Source organism: Aethalodelphis obliquidens, unplaced genomic scaffold (genome assembly GCF_003676395.1).
Source record: "Aethalodelphis obliquidens isolate GAN/ISIS:26980383/991018 unplaced genomic scaffold, ASM367639v1 scaffold77, whole genome shotgun sequence".
In the NCBI taxonomy this organism is placed as follows: domain Eukaryota; kingdom Metazoa; phylum Chordata; class Mammalia; order Artiodactyla; family Delphinidae; genus Aethalodelphis; species Aethalodelphis obliquidens.
This window is the reverse complement of record NW_020838021.1, coordinates 5653360-5678568: the sequence shown is the minus strand read 5'-3', so window position 1 is coordinate 5678568 and position 25209 is coordinate 5653360. Positions and strand designations below refer to the sequence as shown.

Genomic DNA, 25209 nt, shown 5'->3' with positions numbered 1-25209 from the left:
GAAGAGGAATGGGGCTGAGAGTAATAACTGAAAAAGCTGCTTCACTAAAATATTTTCTATGACTGCCTTGTTGACCATGTTAAAGAAATGCAGAATTAAAAGAAGCAGTTGTAGGGATGGTGACTAGAGAGAGAGGTGTACAGGATATTGGTTACATTCATGTGTTCAGGTTGTGAAAATTCATCAGGCTGTATTTAAAGATGTGTGCACTGGGACTTCCCTGGTGGTGCAGTGGTTAAGAATCCACCTGTCAATGCTGGGGACACGGGTTCGAGCCCTGGTCCGGGAAGATCCTACATGCTGCAGAGCAACTAAGCCCATGCGCCACAGCTACTGAGCCTGTGCTCTAGAGCCCGCAAGCCACAACTACTGAGCCCGCCCGCATAGAGCCTGTGCTCTGCAACAAGAGAAGCCACTGCAATGAGAAGCCTGTGCACCACAACGAAGAGTAGCCCTTGCTCGCTGCAACTAGAGAAAGCCCACGCGCAGCAACGAAGACCCAAAGCAGCCAAAAAGAAAAAAAAGAAAGAAAAACCTTATCATTCTAAAAAAAGAAAAAAATAAACATGTATACCCTTTTCTATATGATTATTATACTTCAATGAAAACTTAGAATGTAAAAAAAAGAAAACTTTAGAGAAATAGTAGGGATTTGAGTAATATAGTGTATGCATTTATCAACTCATCGAGTGGTACATTTAAGATTTGTGCATTTTACTGGACGTAAATTTTACCGAAAGATAGAAGGAAAGGAAGGAAGGAAGGATGGATGGAAACTGCAAACACTGAACTCTAGTTAATGGCCTGCGTGCTGAAGTCTTTTGGTATGAAGTATACTAATATCTGCAACTTACTTTGAAAGGTATCTAAAAAATGAAATGGATTGATGAATGGATAGAAAAATATTAATTGTAAAATCTGAAGTGACTGTACAATTCTTTCAACTTTTCTGTATATTTGAAAATTTTTACATGTAAATGTTGGGGGGAGAATCTAAAGGAAAGAGGAAGAATTCTTCCCGTTTCTTTATGAATATAAATTGGCTCGAGCCCATTGAAGACCCAAGTGCATCAGCAGCAATTGGCAAGAGACAAAAGAAGAAGAAAATGGTGGATGCTATGAAGTAGATGTCAAAACACGTTCAGGGACACATGTGAGACATACCCCGGGGTTTGTACCATCATATACAACCAAGCTGTCAGTTTCGCTTTTTGGCATTTCTGTAAATTACAAATGTCGAAAGTATTCATTATTAGAGTCTGAAGCAATCTGCTGCATTCGGCATGTTAAGCTGAAGAAGAGTTTTTGATACCTCTAGCTAGGGTCAACGTTTTCAACATTTTCCAGTTATATGAATCATTGTATTTGTACTCAATGAAGAAAAACTAAAACTACAGGTAAATGAAAGAAATAAAAACATTTGAAGTTGACACCTATGTTTGTCGTTGCAGCAGCTACACTAAAGACATAGGCACTAAAATGGAAGGATGTATATTTTCTCCACCATGCCTGTAGTTTCAGAGCCAGAGTGTCCTAAGAATTAGTCCATATCAGGGTTGTTTGTTTGTTGTGGTTTTGGTTTTTATTGAGATATAATTGACATATAACAATCTGTCCAGGTTTTCCTTGATTGCTAAAGAAGAATCCTGGGGAAGGAACTTTCATTTCCTCCTTAGCGCTCTAACCAACAGATACAGTGAGTACGAATGCATGACCTCCCACAATCATTATTCTCTTTCAATCTCTTTCTAGGGTTTTACTGATATTTTGCTAGAAAGAGTCATGCACGGGGGAGCCAACATTACAGGATTCCAGATTGTCAACAACGAAAACCCTATGGTTCAGCAGTTCATACAGCGCTGGGTGAGGCTGGATGAAAGGGAATTCCCTGAAGCCAAGAATGCACCTCTAAAGGTAATGTTCCACGACATGTAGAAACCTTAGGCCAGCTTTTCAGAGCATCTCAGTATGGCCTTTATATATTTCCGGCCATCCAGTGATCAAGTGGTCGCCCCTCAGAAGTGTTTCAAGGATGCTAAAACACAACTGCAGATACTACTGCTGCACTTGAAAACTAAATTCCCAAATAAAGAAGCTATTGAGAAGGAGGTCTTTTAAAACCCAGCGTTTGGGAAGGTTAACTTAATTTTTTAATGAATTTCATTTTTAATATGCTCATAATTTACAATATTACAAGAACCTGAATCAGGCAAAGAGTGGGGGCAGTGGGAATAGGTAAGGAAAATTGATAGTCTGAAACAGAAAATTAGATTTTACATTATTTATGTGATTACTTTGTGTTAATAAGTTTCATGAATCTCAGTACACCCAAGTGAATTAGGCTCTAATACAGAGTGCATGTTGCCTATACGTATATTGAATGGAAATACTTTCCTGCCTGCAGAAGTATCTTTAAATAATTAGATTACCTAAGTTGCTCATTTTCATGAAATCAAGATAAGAACACTGAAAGCAGAAAGTCATGCTTAAAGTACACATTTTTCATGTGTTCCCCTATGGCTAGAAATCCTATTATTTAAAAATCAGGAATTAAAACAGATAAATGGGGGGAAAGTTATTCATGTTACACAAAGGATCCTTCCAATGTATCTTTTTTAAGTAACCCATTCCCTCAGTGCATTGATCCAAGTATGAAACAGACTTTAAATTCTTTCTTCCTGATATGTACGTGAAAGTACGTATATACCATGGCTGTGGGATCCTTGTGATCAAGATGAGGGATCAAAGCAGAGTCAAGGCTCAAGGCCCCTCCCTAAAAAAGGAAAGGGGAGGGGACATTTCCTTTCTCATGGTTTCAAGATACCCATCCTCATATCCTTCCTCCCTGGCAAGAACAGAAGAAGGAGGAACGATGGGACATAGAAAAGAGACACATTCTGAATCACCTACGCAGGTCCACCCTGAATGGGTCACATCAACACAATACAAGTGGGACCTTACTTTATGCAATTGGTATGTTCTAGAAAAGTCGTAAGTTAAACATCTTTTTGTATTAATTTAAGCCACTCACTAGCTAAGTGGTCCTCTGTAGTTGCAGTGATTACATTACACATGCCAGCTTTTTCCAGGTGTCCTCATATGTTTCAGTAAATATGGCCACAATTCCTATGAGGAATCCTTTGTAGTCAAATCATTTTTTTAAGATGATGATTTTATTTTTTATTGAGATATGATTGACATTGTATTACTCTTAAGTATACCACATACTGATTTGATGTATGTATGTATTGCAAAATGATCACCACAATAAGTTCAGTTAACATCTATCACCACCACAGCTACAAATTTTTTCTTATGATGAGAACTTTTAAGATCTACTCTCTTCACAACTTTCAAAAACTACAGTGCAGGATTGTTAACTATAATCACGATGCTATACATTACATTCCCAGAACTTATAACTGGAAGATTATACCTTTTGACCACCTTCATTCATTTTCCCTATTCCCCAGCCTTGACCTCTGACAGCCATCATTCTGTTCTCTGTTTCTATGAGTTTTTTTTTTTTGGATTCCATGTATGAGTGAGATCATACAGTATTTGTCTTTCTCTGTCTGACTTATCTCACTTAGCATAATGCCCTCAAGGTCCATCTGTGTGTCACAAATGGCAGGATTTCTTTTTATGGCTGAATAATATTCCATTGTATGTGTGTCTGTGTGTGCATATATATTTTTGTTGAAATATAATTGACATGACTTTATATATGTATATATGTGTGGGTGTATATCACTTTCTTTACCCATTCATCATTTGATGATTTGATGAACACGGGTTTGTTCCACGTGTTCACTATTGTAAATAATGCTGCAATGAACATGGGGGTGCAGATATCTCTTTGAGACAGTGATTTTATTTCCTTCAGATAGATACCCAGGAGTGGAATTGCTGGATCATATGGTAGTTCTATTCTTAATTTTTTCAGGAACCTCCCTATTGTTTTCCACAGTGACTGCGCCAATTTACATTCCTATCAACAGTGCACGAGGGTTCCCTTTTCTCCACATCTTCATCAATGCTTGTTGTTTCATGTCTTTTTGATAATAGCATTTTTTTTTTTTTCCCGTTACGTGGGCCTCTCACTGTTGTGGCCTCTCCCGTTGCGGAGCACAGGCTCCGGACGCGCAGGCTCAGCGGCCATGGCCCATGGGCCCAGCCGCTCCAAGGCATGTGTGATCCTCCCAGACCGGGGCATGAACCCGTGTCCCCTGCATCGGCAGGTGGACTCTCAACCACTGCGCCACCAGGGAAGCCCCAGATAATAGCCATTTTGACAGGTGTGAGGTACTATCTCATTGTGGGGTTTTTTTTAAATTTATTCATCTTATTTATTTATTTATTTTTGGCTGCGTTGGGTCTTTGTTGCTGCGTGCGGGCTTTCTCTAGTTGCGGCGAGCGGGGGCTACTCTTCATTGCAGTGCACAGGCTTCTCATTGCAGTGGCTTCTCTTGTTGCAGGGCAAGGGCTCTAGGCATGCGGGCTTCAGTAGCTGCGGCTCCCAGGCTCAGTAGTTGTGGCTCGCGGGCTCTAGAGCACAGGCTCAGTGGTTGTGGCGCATGGGCTTCGTTGCTCTGCGGCATGTGGGATCTTCCCGGACCAGGGCTCGAACCCGTGTCCCCTGCGTTGGCAGGTGGATTCTTAACCACTGTGCCACCTGGGAAGTCCCTCACTTGGGTTTTGATTTGCATTTCTTTGATGATTCAAATCTTTTTTTTTATGGACTAAATCTGCCCACTACATTTAGGTGAGCTTATATTAATTTATATTTTCATACAACTGCCTATCCGCTGTTTTGCCATCCTTAGATTTAGCAGGCAATAGGTAGAGGGAAAAAACTCATTTATTCAATATTTTATGGGTTACCTACACAATGTCAGGCACTATGCTAGGCACAAAAAATGGACAAGAGTAAAAGTATGAAAAGGGTGCTACAGAGTCATTTATGCCTGTTCAGAAGTTGTAGAGGTGTACAAAAGAGAAGGAAGACAATCTCAGCTCTGGATTATTCATTGGTAACTCATGATATGTGTAATGTAAAGTTCTTAGAACTTACTGAGAAGAATTGTTCAGGCTTATAAGCAAAACCCTTCAAATAACTTAAGAAAACGAAATACTTAAATAGGTGGTTACAACTTTCTGATTACTTTGACTTGTACTAGTCATTATGGAACCTGTCTCTATGTCAAACAGACAAAAAGCCCATGTTAAAAAATTATGTACAATATTTTTGATTAGGAAATAAAAGTGTCTAGAGATTAAAATCCTGATGCTTAATTTATTCTATATTTTATGAACATTTCCTTTGGGGTCTTTTTTTTTTTAGATGGTCACACATTGGTCCGTAGAAGCTGAAAAAGTAGAAAATTAAATAGCCATTTGGGCATGGCTTGGAAAGGACTACATTAAGATCGCTGACAGTTTATGCAGTCAGCTGGAAAAAAAGCACCACCACGTTGGCTTTATGTAGTGCTAGCACGGGCAGACACAGATATTTTTTTTTCATGAAAGAACATATGCCCCCTGTTACAGTCATACTTGATGACTTGGCCCTGAAAGAAAAGTAACATGAGAAAAGTCAGAAAAGTAAATTGATAGTTGTAAAGATGACAATGCATTCACTCACAATTGTATTGGGACATACTATGTAGACAGAAAATTCCCCCCAGGGCATTTTGCTTCATTTTTTTTTTAGAAATCAACAGAATTCTGTATTCTACCAGTATTTGTCACCCCTGCAAAACAGGGGCCAGCTAATTTTAATCACACTTTGTTGATTCATTAATGAAAAGGCATCCACCATGTCAAATTGCAGATAATCAAATCCCTTGTGTTAAATGACTGGCCTCATCCTTAGCAGTGTATCAGTACAGTATATCCAAGAAATAGAAAGTAAGTGTTCTGGCCTGGAAAAGGTAGCATCACGAAGTATTGCCTATGCATTGTCAATGTTATCAGATTTAAAACTCAATAACAATTGTAATTTTCTACAGTCAAAAACCAGCTTTGGATTTTGCTCTCCCAAGGAAACAAAAACTGATTTATTGCTGGCCAGAGGTCCTAGTTCACCAGAAACGTGGTCCAGACAGAAATGATTAATGTTTCCCTCCAAATTAATTTCAAGCTGTCTAACTTAGTTATTTCCATTTTCCCCTAAGTAAACACCAGATCTGAATTTTCTATTACAAACAGCGATAACTCAGTCTTGTTTTAGGATATGCCGTTTCCTCTCCAACCTACATACGCCATCCTTTAACTTCCCACATATTTCGCTCTCTATAAAGGAGCTGGCCTTTTGGCAGTCACTCACTCAATACGAAACACAGTATTGAGAGTAAGAGAGAGATTCCCTTGAGCCATTTGATCTTAATAATCTTAACATGTGCACACATGAGGTAAGATGCATCATTCTAGAATGGATCAAAGTCAAGCTTGCCCAGAGAGATCTCTTGATTCAAGTAATTAAGGGGGTGACTTCATAGAACAAGAGTTGGAGATGAATGAAAATTATAAGAAACGAGGCACGTTTTGGGGGCATCGTATGTCATGATATCTTGTTTTCCATACATCTATTTCAGTACACATCTGCATTGACGCACGATGCAATACTGGTCATAGCAGAAGCTTTCCGCTATCTGAGGAGGCAGCGAGTGGATGTGTCCCGGAGAGGCAGTGCTGGAGACTGCTTAGCAAACCCTGCTGTGCCCTGGAGTCAAGGAATTGATATCGAGAGAGCTCTGAAAATGGTAATGACCACAGTGGGTTATTTGGTTGGGGGCACCTTATAAAGACACAAAAAGAGTAAGACCTCAATCTTGAGAAAAGATAACCTAAAGGGAATAGGATCAGAGTCTGTAGAATGTTCAAAGTGTACAGAAAGATAAGCATCGATATTTATTCACCAAAATCTAGAAATCTAAAACTAGAAGATTCTTCCTTGAAGCTTGAGAAATGGTAAATTTAGGGCAAATGAATATTTAGCTCTGTACTAAAGTGGGGATGGTAAATCAAACTCAGTACCCTTGAAAGTTATGGATTGAACATGTAAATGGCTTCAAAAAATTCAGACTTTCCAGAAAATTGTGTTGCTTAGGGGGACTGGGATATTCTCCAGGAAACTCCTAACTTCAGCGTAGACATTACCAGCATCCTCTGGCTCATCAGACAAATTATTAGCCTGGATGGACTGTGGAACTGAGCCAGTGTGATAGTATTTCTATTTGTCAAAAAGAACCTTTATACTATTCTACATGGTGAAATGCAGGAACACAGTCCATTCTAGGCCTACTTAAGAGTTATTTCCCCAATGCCCTAGAGAAAAAGCCTGAAGGAAAGTACAAGGAATCAATGGGCAGAGAGTCAAACAGGTCACTTGTTTTTAGTATTTACTGGGTGGGAGAGCATTTAAGGCTTTGAGCAGTATCCTTTGAACAGATTCCATTATTTACACTAGGAGTAGCATCGCCCATTCAGTGTAGCTTTCCAAGCAAGAGCTCTTTCCTGAATATTTTGCATTAAGCTACACACGCCTGCATGCATTAAAATAAGCCTTGGAGAGTACAAGACTCTCTTATTTCTACTTCTTTAATTATCCTGATGTTTAGAACATCCAAATCAACAAAGAGATAGGCAATGATAAGATAATTCTGTGCACAACCCAGCAACCAGGAATCTGTAATGGCCTCGTAATGTACATCATTTTGTGTAGCTGGCTCTCTTACTGCTGCCTTAAATTTGCCAAGTTGGAAGCATTCAGTAGAAAGGGGTTAGTAGCCACTGTGTCTCTCTCCAAGAAAGAGATATGACTCATTCTCCCATCATGCAGATTTTTATGTCATTATGTCAGTTCCCTAACAAATGCCCTAAGTGTAGTTTTATGGAGGTAGCACTGCACAATTTTTGAAGAACAGTTAATTAGATTCAACCTTCATAGCTGTTACAAGATTTGTATTGTCAGGTGAAACATAATGATGAGTGAAATATAAAACTCCCTCAGAGTGAACCAAAAGGAGTTTTCATCAAAACCTCAAGGGGCAAGTACCAGCGTCTTCGACTGACTCCCCATCCATGACACAAATGACTCTCTTCCCCAAATACAAAACTGGCTGCCAGAGTGAAGGACAAGAAAGAATTTGGCAAGAAAAACATTAGATTGATCATATCATTGCACAAAGTTTCCACATGTCTAACTCACTGACATAGCTCAAGCTGTAAGCCAGGTAGGTAACCTTCCTCCCCAGGCCCTCATGATCAAACACTCAACAGAAAGGATGCTTTCCCTCTTTCCATAGGCCAGCCTCTTTCTAAGGCTTCCGAGAGGCTGGAAAGTATCAGCCTCTGCCAAAGGGACATGTTGCCTTGTGACAAATGATCAGTGAAACTCCACTTTTCAGAGGACTGCAAGAGAGGGTGGTCTGAAGTACTAAAGGTTTCTACCATATAAAAGAAATCCCATTTTATTTAAGTTAACTAAAAGTGAGGATACATGATGTAAAAGCATCCCTCATTGTGACTAGCACATAATTGCTGCTCAGTCAATCATTCTCTTCCTTCAAAGAAATCTGGCAAACAAAATCATTACCTGAAAGAGTCTCCTAAGGGGCCTGTTTTAATGAATAAATAATCACACCATTCATTAAACAAATATTTGTTGAGCACCAAGGACTATGTATCAGGCTCCAAGTTAAAATGCAAACATGAAATAAGATGAGGGGAGCTCAAATTTAAATTGTTAATATGTAAACAAGTGCTTTTAAAAACCTTAAAGCTACTTGCAGATTGGGTAATCATCATCCTTACAATCTATCGATGGTGCAAAGATTAGCCTCAACCTGGTCTACTGAAATATGTCACAATTCTAAGTCATCGAAACTTGTCAACTTGTTCAGTAAACACTTATTGAACACCTGCTCTATCCCAGGCTCTGGATTAGTTGCTGAGAACACAGAAAAAAAAATGTCTTTCATCTTGAGGTGCTCCCAATCTAGCAGGGGAGCTAGAAATACATAGATTAAAATGTTATGGTGAAGCTCCACACGGAATGCTATGGGAACCCAGAGGAGAAGCACCTAATATAGACTGAGGTGCGGGGTGGAGAGGATTAAAGAAGGGATCCCAGATGGGATGGTGGGAAACTGTCACTGACATTCACATCCTTAAAAATAGACTTGTCTCTGAATGGTAGTCCAATTCGACTTCTGCTCACCAAAAGTTCTAATCAGCTTAGGCTGCTGTCCAGTTTGCAGATCATGCTCAGATAGGCTGAATCTTTAGAAATATACAATTCTTAATGAGACTGAAGACTTTGCTATTTTCACTCACAAAAGATTTCCTTAATAATTTCCTCTGCCAGTGTCTCTACCCTGCCTATCTCCTCTCCTAGAATTCAGTGCCCAAAATAGAGTGTAAAGAACCCTTCATGCATCACAGACCCATCCTGCTGGATAAGCAACTTCTCTCTCAACAAAGGACCTTTTCTTTAGCCAGAAGCATGACGTCACCTTGTCTGCAAGCCTAAGCTGACAGTAGTGCTTAGGTTTGTTCATTTAGTAGGACAATCATCTTGTCTTCAGGGAGTCACATTGGAGCATTTCTCCTTCAACAGATATTCCATGGTCTCCTACTGGTGGCGAACAAGCCCTGTTCCTTTAAAAAGATGCTCCCTACTATTTGCCATCAATTTTCTCTTCTGCAGCACAAGCCCGTTACCGCTTCTCACTTGCTTAACAAACAGCTTGTCACTTTTCTATAAGAGATGAAAAAGTATTCCATTCTTTCATCTTGGGAGAATGACAGATTCTTTTTCTTTGAAGCAAATTCCTTGACCCATACTCACCAGATAAGTAATTCAAGTGGGTAACAATAATGACATATTTATAGAAGGTCTTTCATCCAGTGTCCTTGAACTGTAAAACAGGTAAGGAAATCTCTCCACCCAGTAGAGATGGCCTCATATGAATTCATAATACGGGGCCCAGACCCAGGAAAAATTGTGGCATACATGCATCTGCATTTGGCCTCCCAACTAGGTGTCTGGGCTATTCTAGTACCTCTATCTGTTCTATATAGTATTCAATACTCCTGATTCCCTAGACTTAACAAATTTCATCAGTCTACGGATTATCCCTCCATGGCCTAGCTCTCCACTACCTGTCTGGAACTGGGCATAGGTTAAATAAGAGGAAAAACTCATCCCTGTTACTATGGTAGCTGATAAATGTGTAAACCCCTCAAGAAACAGAACTAAATTCATTTTGATTAATAATTATTATTATTAATAGAGCTAGCATGTATTGCAATGCTCACTACATGCCAGACACTGATCTAAACACTACATATGTATAACTCATTTAATCCTCCTAACAACTCCATGGGACAGGTACTACTAGGATTTCCCATTTTACAGATTAGGACACTGAGGTATAAAAGCATTAAGGAACATCCCCAAGGTCATACAGTTAGTAAGTGATGAAGTTAGAGTATGAATCCAGGAGCTCCAGAGCCCACGTTACTGAAGCTGGTTTATGTTTGGATGTTGGCAATAGTGGAACTCACAGTTCAGAAGAACGCATTATCCTAGTTAAGAATACTCTTCAGGCAACTCCCTTCAGAAAAGACGAATGGTAGAAATTTCAGGTTCCTTGGAATCTAGAAAAATGGTATAGGTGATCTTATTTGCAAAGCAGAAATAGAGACACAGATGTAGAGAACAAATGTATGGATACCAAGGGGGAAAGGAGTGGGGTGGGAGGAACTGGGAGACTGGGATTGACACATATGCATTATTGATACTATGTATAAAATAGACAACTGATGAGAACACACTGTATAGCACAGGGAACTCTACCTAATGCACTGTGGTGACCTAAATGGGAAGGAAATCCAAAAGGGAGGGGATATCTGTATGTGTATGGCTGATTCATTTTGTTGTGCAGTGGAGACTAACACAACATTCTAAAGCAACCATACTGCAATAAAAATTAATTGTAAAAAATCAGTTTAAAAAAAGGGATTGAAATACACAAAATACATTTAAATCTATGAGTTGATAATAATACTAAAAACATGGGTTACCTTTAGACAATTCTATGAAAGATTTTTATTCTGAAAACCAGTAAATAAAGAGAAAGTTAAGTATTTAAAAAAAAAAAAAAGAAATTTCAGGTCCTTGAAAAAGTAGTGGTAGGGCCCTCACTGTATCATCTAAGAAACTGCCTGTCACACCCACTCAAAGCTTCATTAACTGAAAGACATACTTAGAAAATAGTGCAGAGGAAATGAAGATCTGTATAGACTGATCTGGTGGCTGTAGCTCAATGGCTCAACAGAAACATTCTCCAAGATTCCAAGATCTGTCAGCGGACCTCGTCGCAAAAACCGAACAGGCAATAATGTGGCGCTATTTTTAAATTTTACATTTTTCCCTTTCTACCAGGTGCAAGTACAAGGAATGACTGGAAACATCCAATTTGACACTTACGGACGTAGGACCAATTATACCATCGACGTGTATGAAATGAAAGTCACTGGCTCTCGGAAGGTAAGTAACCCAAACAGATATCCAAATAAAAAACCTCTCAGAAAGTGACAGCCCTCAGATGCAAGGAAACAGGTGTTAGGAAACACACCCAAAGCAAATTCCCACACATCATGTTTGCCTTTCCGTTTGGTGAATAGTGTAGATACGATGCAGAGCTGTTTTGGAATCAAAGTGTTCCATCTACACATTTTAAAAGTTATCTCCCTCTGAGGCTGGTCCTTTAAAAGTGGTAGACTCAAGATTAATTAACAGCTTCCTACAATACAGGGAAGGAGTTACAAATTTTATAGCATGTTATTTAAACAGAAGCTGCCGAGATACACATGATTTTAGCAAAAGAATTGGAAAGTAGGATATCTCTCCATTTGGCCAACTCACCCACCAAAACGCCTCTGGACAAAGTACCTTTCCCTACAGCTAAATTTCATAATAACCACTGGGCGTCTATCATACTAATAGTGAGTTAGTCAGGAAGTGGGAACTTAGTAGTTACTTAATAAAACCTTAGAACGTAAAATATCTTGTACCATTTCTACAGGATACTCAACTGATTGCCCACCCAGCTTTCCTACAGTTTTAAGCAAAGAATTTTTCTGCTATCTGAGTTTAAAGAATCAGAAAGGCTGATCATTCTACAGTGGGCTAACTTATTCTCACCAAATATCAGTAAAAGCAAGGTGGGGATGGGAACCCCCAGGGTGAAGGAACAGCACATCTGTTGCTCAAGCAGCTACAAAAAGGTTTCATTCTACTACAGCACTTGAATTTCGTGCAGCACTTTTTGAGTGAAAAATAGGCAACCAGGTCAAATGTCTGCTCTTTCTAGGCTGGCTACTGGAATGAGTATGAAAGATTTGTGCCTTTCTCAGATCAGCAAATCAGCAATGACAGTGCATCTGCAGAGAACCGGACCATAGTAGTAACCACCATTCTGGTAAGTATGGATGGAAGGTAGGTGGGCTTTCTGTACAGCAAGACTTCTGTCTTCTGAAAAGCATTATTCAGCCAGTAAGAAAGACCTCAAGTTCAAACAGTGGAAACTTCCAACAGGTCAGCTTAGGAGTCTTTCGAAATGTCTTGCCACAATGAGGAACAGAATGTCATTTAAATAAAGAAAAAGAACAGGAATTCGCAATAGCTTTAGATCCTGTTATCCTCCTTGTTAACCTCATGGACTGATGCTTCATCTGGACTTGAAATGTAATTCTTCATTGTGGGGGAGATAGCGTTATATGGAGGAAAGAGTAGGTCAGGGTTCTAATATTAGGTCTACCACTAACCTGAGTTTAACGGTGCAAATCACAACTTCTCTGAGCCTCAGGTTGTGTTATTTTTTAACTTATGGAATGGTCATCATAATAATCTCCTATCCATGTCATAAGACGTTTCAAGGCAATATTCACCATGTAAAGCTTTTCTGAAAAACCAAAAGCACTATTGGGATGTGAAATAGTATTTTCACTTATTTTCAAATGCTTTTCTAAAACCTGGTATGTTTCATTACTGAACGAAGTACAAACCCGGGTTAAAAATGAATATGCCTGAAAATGATTAGGTCTGAAATTGTGATTAATTAAGTGGAGATTCAGCTGAAGTTTCTCTTTCATTTAAACATGCCTATCAAACACTCACTTTGTCCTAGGTACTGTACTAGGCCCTGAGGATATAAAAATGAATAAGCCACAGACTCTGACCTCACAAAGATCACAGTGCTTCCCTAGGGCTTGCCAAGGCTGGCTATGGTTCTTACATAGTAAATCCCAAGAAATCAAAGGCAGTTAACCTTCATGTAACTAAAAGAAATACCTCTGCCCAACTTGACTAAATCAAAGACTACAGGTGGAAACTGGTTCTTTCAAACTCTCAAAAAGAACTTAAATTCTTCTCTATTTCCTTAAATCATCAATTAAGGACTCCAAGGAATATGTGCCCCCATGAATAGTCGATTGAGGCTCTTCTGCTTAGTAAGCAAACATTTTTAAAGGCTCTCTTAACACACCAAACCTCAATAGCCACAGGGGAACAAAACTTCATTATTACATTTATTATCTCTTAGAAAAATGTATAGGAGTAATCCTTTGATCTTGTTTCTGGTCTCAAAGGAATCACCATATGTAATGTATAAGAAGAATCACGAGCAACTGGAAGGAAATGAGCGATATGAAGGCTATTGTGTAGACTTAGCCTATGAAATAGCCAAACATGTAAGGATCAAATACAAATTGTCCATTGTCGGTGATGGGAAATACGGTGCAAGGGATCCGGAGACTAAAATATGGAACGGCATGGTTGGGGAACTTGTCTATGGGGTAAGTTTTTTTCGACTCTGTTTTCATTTATTTCTATGCCTTCCAACTAATAAAGATAGAGGAATTTAATTTTCAAGTGCAGTATTTATCCAATTGTATAGTTTTCATATGATCTGTATGAAAAACGTTTTATTCTACAGTTGAATTCTGTAAAGGTAGCTTGTCAATAGCATCCTTTGGGCAACAGGATTATTTTACTAAAAGGAAAGTAGAATTGGAGAACTTTATCTGGCAACATTAAGTACAGCCTGCCCTCTACTGAAAATCTGTTCCTTCTGTGTTCCCTGTCTCAGGCAGCAGAATCACCACCCACCTAGTTGCCTAAGCAACCAGGTCATCTTTCCTCATCGCTCCCCTCATATCCAGTCAGTCACCATATCCTATCAATTCTACTTTTCTGTCTCTCAAATCCAGATACACTCTTCATTCCCACCATCATCATCTTAGTTACGGTTCAAGCAACTATTTGACAGTCTTTACTGTATGGTTTCCCTGCCTCTGCTCTTACCCTGGCAAATCAAATCCACATTATCGTAGTTTCTCACTTTAGAAATCAGGATAAAATTCAAATTCCTTAGCATGGCAAAGAAGGCACTTTGTCACCTGGCCCCCACCTACCTCTCTAGTTTCATCGGGTCCTCTTCCTCCTTCACACTCAATGTTCCAGCTATAGCAAAGTATGCACTGTTCCCTGAAGACAGGCCTGGAAGGACCTTCACCTCTCTTCAGCTGGCTAACACCACCTACGAGTCCTTCAGAACTCAGAGGTGTCACCTCTTTCAGGAAGCCTTCCCTAATCCCATTTACCCACCTGCAATCTGGTTAGCTGCCCCTGCTTTTTGCTTCCTTATAGTATTTTTTTTGCTTTCTCATAGTACTTTTTTTGTTTGTTTGTTCTTTTTGCGGTACGTGGGCCTCTCACTGTTGTGGCCTCTCCCGTTGCGGAGCACAGGCTCCGGACGCGCAGGCTCAGCGGCCATGGCTCACGGGCCCAGCTGCTCCGCGGCATGTGGGATCTTCCCGGACCGGGGCACGAACCCGTGTCCCCTGCATCGGCAGGCGGACTCTCAACCACTGCGCCACCAGGAAAGCCCTCTCATAGTACTTTTGAACCTTTATTATAACGATCTGTTTTCAAGTTTAGCTGTCCCAACTAGTCTATGAACTCCTTGAAAACAGAAGCCATATCTGATTCATTTCAGTATGCCATGGCCTGACACATAATGGAAGTCCAATAAATAGATCTTGAATGAATTAATGAATGAACAGAATGTCTCTGCCAAGGGCTTGCCCATGGGCGAAGTACAAAAGAATTATACTAATAGTTAGGGCTTTTTAAAAGGGGTACAGTAGTATCTTCAGAGCTCCTCAGGGGCTTAGCTTTAAAAGGTTTTGGCCTCTGATTGGGAAGGTCAGATCTTGGGCCACCCAATGAGGCATATGGAAATAAACAAAACTGGACATAAGAACCACCCATTGGGTGAACCAGTCCTTAGAAAACTAACCCAAGTGCAGGTGGCAGTGGCAGAGGTTTAGTTCTAACAGACAAAGGTTACTTGCAACCACCAGTCCCTGTCTAAACAACAGGTTAGGGGAAGGAGAGGAATTTAGGGGGTGGATATATTGAGAAGAGTCTGGCAAGAAGCAAATGTCCACAAGTTAGCTATTGGACTGAGGTTTAGGATAAGGACTCTAGCGCTTGAGACAGGAATTAACAAGAATAAGGTATAGCTCTCCAATCGTAAGATAGTCCTGGGGTCGCTAAATAAGTTTTTGGAACAGGTCCTAAAGAACAAGCACAAAGGCAGAAGCTCATTTCTAAAAATAAGGGCACACAAAGGGAATTAAGGCTTAAAATGAGACTGGACCTCAAGTATCAAAACCAAGGCACCATCTTCCAGTCACACAAGCTGCAAGGCGATTTGAACCTCAGCCCCCAGCTGTGGGGCTGGACCCTGTCTTGGGTCAAGGCTGGTCCTGGGAACTGGGGCAGGGCTGAATTGCAGATAAGATGCAAGTGAACCCAGTTATGAGAAAGAAGAACTTCTAAGGCCAGAGAGAGGGGCTGAAGAAGGGACAGAGCACCCATCATGCTTTCTGAGAAACCTGAGAAGCTTAGAACCATCCTGACACAGCTGTAACCTCTTTACAAGTTGGTGATCAAGTCTTCTTCTACTTCCTGTCCCTAATCTGCCCAACACTCAGGCTCTAAGATGTCCCGTCTTGCTCACAGCTCTCCCCTGCTCTTAGCACATTACCTGGGACATAAGAGATACTCACTTTTTGCTTTAATGAATGAATGCCTGGTGGCACATAATAATGCCCAGCCAATACCCATTAAATTGAGTCCATGGTGAGAGGTAATCCTATAATGTTTTTATTATTATTAGCTACCATTTGTTGCATATTTACTGGTCGCCAGGCATTGTGCCAAGTGCTTTACAAGCACTATGTAACCTAATCCTCAAAACACCATTAACATCATTCTACAGATGAGAAAATTGAAGCCTAGAGAGGTGAAGTCTCATATCAAGGCCAAACAGCTTGTTCTGACACAGTGATCTGAACCCAGGTCTCTGACTATGAAGCGTGTGTTCTTTAACCATTGCCGCATACCGCCTAACAGCCAAGTGTTGCAGACCCATCCCATCCTGAAAGATAGTTGAAACATACTGCAAAGGCCCCTGGTGCCTTAGCCATTCTGGGGGGAAGAGTATTTGGCCACATAAACCTGACAAGGAATTTAGGGGCTGTTTTCACTAGGGCAGAGTAACTGGCATGGGCTCTACCAGCCCATTATGTCTCAATTGCCATAGCGTTCTACTGTCTCAAGAGAAAGCCTGTCACGCTGTGTGAATAGCTCAGTGCCCTCCTGTCACTGCACAGGACATTAAACACAGTGCTGAAGAGCAAAGCAGATTTCTTGACATCGTTCAGACGAAGACCAGCTTTCTCAGTGGATTTTGGTTTCTCCTCTGGCATGTCCTCTGTACTGCAACCATTTAATCTCCACATTCTCTTCCTCTTTCCAGTTTGTGTATGTGTGAGTGAGGGAGCTTGAGAATTAGCAGGTCCCATATTTGTTTAGTAATTTAGAAACCAACTCTCTACTGCTGAATAGGTACAAATTCTCCTGGAGGAGCCTACCCATCTTTTTCACCCAGTTCTTTCTACTAAAGATAAAAGCAATAGCCAGGGAAGGCTCTTACAGAAATGTCCTCCTCCCTCCCCTGACCTAGAACAAGTGTCTGGTGCTTTCTGAGATTGTAACACAAGGTGATTCCCAGGAACCGAGAACAAACCAACCTATTTGAGTGGACTGCCAAGTTCCACTTTCCTCTAAGACGTGCGGCTATGAAAAATGGACGTTCTTCTCATGCTTAGAGTGAGAGCTGTCTGTAAGGGAGGATGATCTAAGCTAAGTGAGTCTTCCTCTTCATTTAGAAGATTTCATCTTTCGGCATTGGGAAGTTTGCAACTTCTCTGTCATTGATAGAAATGGAGAAAAGTGAAAACAGGCATTCATTTCTGGCAGGCCTGGTCTCCTATGGTTTGCAAGCTGCTTAAGAAAAAGAGGGCAAACCCCCACCCCCAGTGACTTCCCTAAGTGCTTAATAAGCAAAAGGATGGAGAACATGGAAGTATTTCTTGCAATAACACGAAAACTACACAGATAGACACAGCTTTATCTTTAGGGCATTTTCTCTTACACTTTTAGTATGTACAACAGATCAGAGTAGGAAAAAAAATGAAGAAAGGCAGAGATGAAAAAAGCTTCGCAAAGGAGATTTCAGTATCTGCCATAAAGTCTCAAGAAAGAGTCAAAATAAATTAAACTTCTTAAAGAAGAAAGAAGCCAATCAGCCTCTTTTCAGATGAGTCCTAAATGTTTTTTTCCTCCTCTAAAGAAAATCAAATCAAGGTTGATGTTTGGGCCACCTTGTATCGCTAAGAAGGCTATTTTTGAAACAAATGTCAGTAGGACACAATGTGCCCCCGTTATATAAGCTCTTCAGAACATTATGGACTTGAAACTGTCCACCTGCTTTCAGAAGTTTTGATTTTGAGCTTAATGTCTGTAACATCGCCACATGGCAGTTGTCCTCAGACCACAAGTTTTTACGGTTCCCAAATAGCATGTGTTTTAAGAGGACATTTAAAAACATTTTGTTGCTAGCAGGGCTCTTAGATATTCTTTAGCCTACCTTTTCATTCATTTTACACATAAATGTGGAGACTGGCCAGGACTGAACATTAGAACTGCCCATTGGGTAAACCAGGAAACCAAGTCCTGCTGTAGGATGGGGATGACAGTAATGGTGGCAGGTACTGTGACAAAGTCACAAAATCACACAGCTTGGCAGAGCTTAGACTATAACTCAGGTTTCATGATTCCTGGTCCAGTGCTCTGTCCACTGAGTCATTGGTTCAGTTTACTAAGCGTGTCCAATTATGGGAAGATAATCCTACCTGCCTTCAAGGGGCTTACAATCTAGTTGGATTATGAGCTTTTCCATCTGAGATACCCATCCTGTTTATCTGTGGCCTCCAGGATAATGTAATACACATCTCTAGTTATTACTTGAAATATTTGAAAACCCAGATAGGCAGCTGAGGGTTTCTGCCCTTTGAGAGGAGATATGATCTAACAGAAAAAGAGAGTCAGGACAAGGGCTGGAAGGAAATTGAGGTCCTAATTGACAAAAGGACACCTCCCGGTGGGCAGCTGCCATGTTCCTTATGTTCCTAGCACTTAGAACTAAGGATAGAAAAGGACAGACAAAATACTACCCAGATTGGTACCTCTGGCTTACAAGAGAGCAGAGAGCTTGGGGATGGAGATGAGGCTGGAGGACAATTGATTCCAGGTCACATCCCCTGGGCATCCTCAGACTCCTTCACACTCCTGGGACAAATGGCAATTTTACAGATGCTATTCACACTGACATTTCTCTACCTAGAAGAAATTGTCTCTTAAGTTGTCACTATCCTAAAATAGATTCGTTTTCCATTAAGAAAGACAGAAAGTCGATCTGTCCTTCCAGCTAAAAGGCAGAGAAGCAAGGGTGAAATAACAGATGCCAAATATTCTCTTCTGTTCTTCAGGTGATTACACTGGGCTTTGGCAGGAGGGCTGATGGCTTGATAAAAGCACCCCTCTCTTTCAAATGAGGCATATGAATTCCAGGAAGGAGCATTAATGATGCATGGAAGTCTGCCATTCTGAGCAGACACGGTGGGGAAATATTTCCAACCAAATTTAGTCTCACGAGGCCTTTACCCAGCTCCAGGGACACTCCTTTATCTTCACTTTGTCTTTAACTCTCTCAGCTCCCCAAGGACAGGGAGCCCTAACCAAGAGATCCAGACTGGGACATCTGTTCTGTGTAAAGAAACGAGGAGATCCTGTTGTGACACTGCTTGTTGTTGCAGAGATTTAAATAGACCTCATCCCTTTCTCCAGATCCAAACAATTGCAGACATTAAACATCCCATAGAGTACAGCCAATAACGCAGTTTAAGTCCAGGCCCCCAACAGGTAGCAATTATATTCCTATCGTCTAACTTGATTCTGTCCCACTCCTTTCTCCAACACATTTAAACTTTCCAAACAACATGTCTGCCAAAGGCTACTAGAACCTTATGGTTGATACAGGGATGAGGGGTCAGGTCACGTCTGCCTCTTCTCTCAGATGACGTATAATATCTTATGCACTACACGCCAATGCATTGCCTACCCACTCTCTCTCATCCTCTCCCTTGCTTTCAACAAGTGCTTTAAAATTGTAGCTGACAAGCTCCTGCTCACGCACAGCCTCCAGGTGGGTTACATTTTGCATCAGATCATCGGATGATTAAGCTATAACATAAGTCTTTCAGCTCAAAAAAAAGTTTTAAATGACATTTAAACTAAGCGTCATGGCATCAGAGGTCAGATCCCAGGGAGAGGACTGGGGTCGGTTGTGTGAGCATGGCCTGAAAGGTGCTAGTGTGCCACAGCTAGCCGGGAGGGAGTCCGGGAAAAAAGTCTGGACCTGCCTAAGAGTCAAGAGGCCATTGTTTCGCGGTACCCGAGGAAAGGAGATTCACAACACCGCCTAAACGAGCTCCAGAGATGGGCACAAGCCGCAGCTATCAGTGTGGACACCACAGATGAGCATGAAACGCTAAGGCTGCTGCTGCGCCACCAAGAAGCCTGTGTGCGAGCATAGGTCACTCTCCACACCTCCCTCCCAGGAGCCTGTGCAGCCCGCCACTGCCAGGGTCTCGTGATCCAGGGACAACTTCCCCGGGAGAACACACAGCTTGTCTCAGGCTGGTGCGACGTCACGCCAGCCTCTGCCGCTGCAGGCTCGCCGCGCATCCGTGCCCCTCCCTCCCCCCGGCCTGAGTGAGCCAGAGCCCCCGAATCAGCTGCTCCTTTAACCCCGTCCTGTCCAGGCAGGAACAGACGCCCTCAGGCAACCTACACGCAGAGGCGGGTCCAAATCCAAAGCTGAACCCCAGGAGCTGTGCAACAGAGAAGAGAAAGGGAAATCTCTCCCAGCAGCCTCAGGAGCAGCGGATTAAAACTCCACAATCAACTTGATGTACCCTGCATCTGTGGAATACATGAACAGACAACGAATCATCCCCAATTGAGGAGGTGGACTTTGGGAGCAACTATAGTCTTGGGATTTGCTGTATGAGACTGAATAGTTTCTGATTTATATGTTTATCATAGTTTAGTTTTTAGCACTTGTTATCATTGGTGGATTTGTTTATTGGTTTGGTTGTTCTCTTCTTTCTTTTTTAATTACATTTTAATTTTTTTTATTTTAATATTTTTAATTCTTTATTTTAATAACTTTATTTTATTTTATTTTATTTTTCTTTCTTTCTTTTTTTTCTACTATTCTTCTGAGCCGTGTGGCTGACAGGGTCTTGGTGCTCCAGCCGGGAATCAGGCCTGAGCCTCTGAGGTGGGAGAGCCGAGTTCAGGACATTGGTCCACCAGAGACCTCCAAGCTCCACGTAATATCAAACAGTGAAAATCTCCCAGAGATCTCCATCTCAACGCTAAGACCCAGCTCCACTCAACGACCAGCAAGCTACAGTGCTGGACACCCTATGCCAAACAACTAGCAAGACAGGAACACAACCCCACCCATTAGCAGAGAGGCTGCCTAAAATCATAATAAGGCCACAGACACCCCAAAACACACCACCGGACATGGTCCTGCCCACCAGAAAGACAAGATCCAGCCTCATACACCAGAACACAGGCACTAGTCCCCTCCACCAGGAAGCCTACACAACCCACTGAACCAACCTTAGCCACTGGGGACAGACACCAAAAACAACGGGAACTACGAACCTCCAGCCTGTGAAAAGGAGACCCCAAACACAGTAAGTTAAACAAAATGAGAAGACACAGAAACACACAGCAGATGAAGGAGCAAGGTAAAAACCCACCAGACCAAACAAATAGGCAAGAGGAAATAGGCAGTCTACCTGAAAAAGAACTCAGAGTAATGAGAGTAAAGATGATGCAAAATCTTGGAAATAGAATGGAGAAAATACAAGAAACATTTAACAAGGACCTAGAAGAACTAAAGAGGAAACAAGCAACGATGAACAACACAATAAATGAAACTAAAAGCTCTCTAGAAGGAATCAATAGCAGAATAACTGAGGCCGAAAAACGGATAAGTGACCTGGAAGATAAAATAGTGGAAATAACTACTGCAGAGCAGAACAAAGAATAAAGAATGAAAAGAATTGAGGACAGTCTCAGAGACCTCTGGGACATTAAACTCACCAACACTTGAATTATAGGGGTCCCAGAAGAAGAGAAAAAGAAAGGGACTGAGAAAATATTTGAAGAGATTATAGTTGAAAACTTCCCTAATATGGGAAAGGAAAGAGTTAACCAAGTCCAGAAAGCACAGAGAGTCCCATACAGGATAAATCCAAGGAGAAACACACCAAGACACATATTAATCAAACTATCAAAAATTAAATACAAAGAAAACATAATAAAAGCAGCAAGGGAAAAACAACAAATAACACACAAGGGAATCCCCATAAGGTCAACAGCTGATCTTTCAGCAAAAACTCTGCAAGCCAGAAGGGACTGGCAGGACATATTTAAAGTGATGAAAGGGAAAAACCTACAACCAAGATTACCCGGCAAGGATCTCGTTCAGATTCGACGGAGAAATTAAAACCTTTACAGACAAGCAAAGCTAAGAGAATTCAGCACCACCAAACCAGCTTTACAACAAATGCTATAGGCGGGGAAAAAAATGGTTCTAAAGAACCTAGGGGCAGGACAGGAATAAAGACACAGACGTAGAGAATGGACTTGAGGCCACGGGGAGGGGGAAGGGTAAACTGGGACGAAGTGAGAGAGTGGCGTGGACATATATACACTACCAAATGTAAAGCCGATAGCTAGTGGGAAGCAGCCGCATGGTACAGGGAGATTAGGTCGGTGCTTTGTGTCCACCTAGAGGGGTGGGATAGGGAGAGTGGGAGGGGGATGCAAGAGGGAGGAGACATGGGGATATATGTATAACTGATTCACTTTGTTATACAGCAGAAACTAACACACCATTGTAGAGCAATTATACCCCAATAAAGATGTTACAAAAAAATAAAACAAGCATCATTTCTGTCTTCAACCTGTCATACTCTTAAGCGCATCGTCCCTATACATATGAGTTTGTTGGGTTTTAAGTTTTATGAAATTTACGACTTTGGCAACCCACCTATGAAAAGGATTATATATCCCCTCAAGCTAAATCCCCTGCAATAGTGCAGTTACTCCGGGTTTGCCACTGGTGAGTGGAAAAATCAAACCTAATTCTGTGTGTTTACTGAGCCCACACAGCCACTCTTAAGCCGCTTAATGAAAATCCTTTAAGTAGTCAAGATGCAAGCAAAAGCGCTAGCGAACTCTTACCCTGAGCTCTTTCCATTTGCTGGGTTTTGTCCATCACCCAGAGCACCGTCACACCACCTACTTCCCCACCAAGGTTTCTGAAAATGGCCTGCTGATTTCTGTTACTAGCACAGGCAGAGGCTTGAGGACAAAAGGCCGCTGGACTGACTCAGGATGCCACAAGTGAGACAGTTCACTACTGCGTCCGAATTTCAGCTGCTCCCTAGCCCTATGGAGAATTCTTAGCGCTCGATCCCAGACACAGCTGGCTTTCATAAGGAGCCGAGACCAGGAAAGCAATGCCATTTGGGGAGTTGCCTTTTTCACTTTTTCATCAGTGTTGGCACCTGAAATCTTTAACTTGACCTGAAAATGACCTTCCCGCTCATCTGCATGCTACAGCTGTCCCAGGAGAGCTAAATGGGTCTTTTCTGACACTCGTTAGTTACCTGCTACTCCCCATTTCCTCTAATAAGTATGTTGATTGCATCACAGACATTATGCCAAGCAGGCCTTGAGCTCTGAAATAAGAGACCATGACAAGAGCCTTTTCATATGGAGGAAGGGATAGTGGTGGCAGAGGGCAAGGGTTTCTCCAAGGCTGGCTATGAGCTGATATGACCGTTCTGCTGCGTTGGCTTCACGAAGCATGCAAGAGGTGGGAGGGTTTGCTCCCTTCTCTGCCAGTTGAGCCTTCTCCTACCTGCTCTTTGCTATCCCTTTGTCTATTTCTGTCTGTATAGGTCTTTTTTCAGGTTCAGCCTGGTAATTCTCATTTTGGAGGCAGGTCCACATCAATGAAGCTTAATTGCACACAGATTTAACACTGTTCTCTCATTGAAGAAGCACCCTCCAGGAAAACAAACTGCCGTCTCTGAAAAAGCTCCTTAGAAAGAAACAATTCAGTCAAGGTAGAAAAGCCCGGGCTGAAGAGCAAGTGCCTGAGGGGAGCAGCTTCTTCCTGTTGTCTTGTGTGACTTCAAAAGTACTTCAAACTAAAAATGGCTTTCTTTTTCGCTGCGTTGGGTCTCCGTTGCTGCGCACGGGGGCTACTCTTCATTGCGGTGCGCAGGCTTCTCACTGCGATGCATTCTCTTCTTGCAGAGCACGGGCTCTAGGCGCACAGGCTTCAGTAGTTATACCTCAGTAAAAAAAAAAAAAAAAAAATACAGATGCTCAGGCAGGCAAAAAATAAATAAAATTTAAAAAAATAAAAATGGCTTTCTTTGGGAATCTGTTCTTTTGCTGCACGTTCCTGGGAACCAGACAAGAAGCACCGCTTTGTCTATCTAGCCACATCTTGTTAGCATTTAGCTGTGCTCATCATCTGGTGACTGTTTCAGTTACTGAGTTAGGTTTTTTTCTCTTAAAGGGTGTCAAGATTCTCAAAATCCTTTCCTGACGTGCTTGAAAAAGAACCTAATTCCCCTAAACTCAATCCAAAGTGATTTTCTCACACAAGTGTCCCTTAGTTCTTCCTTCCAAAACAAAGAAGTGGCAATTTCTTTTAGAACTATCTAGTATTTTGACTTTAAAGATAAAAAAACTAGTTAAATGAAGTAATTAAATCAAATGAGATCAAATGGGAAATGCTGCTAGCAGGGCATTTGCACGTTCTAAGCAGGAGGTAGAAATACGTTGGCAGGGATAGAAGGTGGCTTTATCTGTGAATTCTCTTGGCACGACAAGGTTCTTTCTAGCTGATTCAGACTCTCTGTGCCAAAAAACCCCACTAGCTTTTGGGCCAATTCCATTCTCCTCAGTTGCTTTTGTTTCTACCACCTGGTCTGGCCCCAGGCAAAAGAGTAAAATAGATAAAATCTGTGTTTGTCTCCCCTCCAGTTAGAAATGTGGAACTGGTGATTCAGGAGTTAGCTCAATGAGGGAAGAGTTGAAGCCAGAGGTAATAATACTGAGGGGAGAAAGGAAGAACAGAACCTTAAAGAGACTTGCTTATTCCACAAACCTTCATAAATTACCTACCAAACCAGGGCCCGTGAATAGACTCTGGAGGTACAAACGTACATCTTCACTGAGAGAGCAGAGCTAGGAAGCAAAGACAGAAAAGGAACATTCAGAAAGGTAGGAGAAGAACCCATAGTCTTCAGCATCAGAGAGCTAAGGAAAGAGGATATACATAGTGCTAAGGGCCAGTGGTATCATATGAGCGGTCTGCGGAAAGGTCTTTGAATTTGGTAACCAAGCATATAGTTCAAGAAGCAATTTCACTAAATTGGAGGGGAATGGAAGTTACAGCACAGGTGTATAAAGGAAACATTGTATTAAAATCAAGAGATAGTAAAGACGAATTTTTCAAGAAGATTGGTGATGATAGGGAGTGATGCTGTATGGTTAAGAGGGTAGTAGGATCAAAAAAAGAAGGAAGAAGTGTTTTTTTCTTTCATTTTTCTTTGTCA

At 41.4% G+C, this 25209-nt stretch overlaps 1 protein-coding gene across 1 annotated transcript in view; it reads left to right on the top strand.

Moving 5' to 3' along the window:
- Positions 1-25209, top strand: part of GRIA3 (glutamate ionotropic receptor AMPA type subunit 3) — a 291583-nt gene that overhangs the window by 194187 nt on the left and 72187 nt on the right. The window contains exons 6-10 of the mRNA XM_027092323.1: positions 1753-1914; positions 6597-6764; positions 11453-11557; positions 12384-12491; positions 13660-13866. Of these exons, the coding sequence (XP_026948124.1) occupies positions 1753-1914; positions 6597-6764; positions 11453-11557; positions 12384-12491; positions 13660-13866 (750 nt within the window). The remainder of the gene's footprint in view (positions 1-1752; positions 1915-6596; positions 6765-11452; positions 11558-12383; positions 12492-13659; positions 13867-25209) is intronic.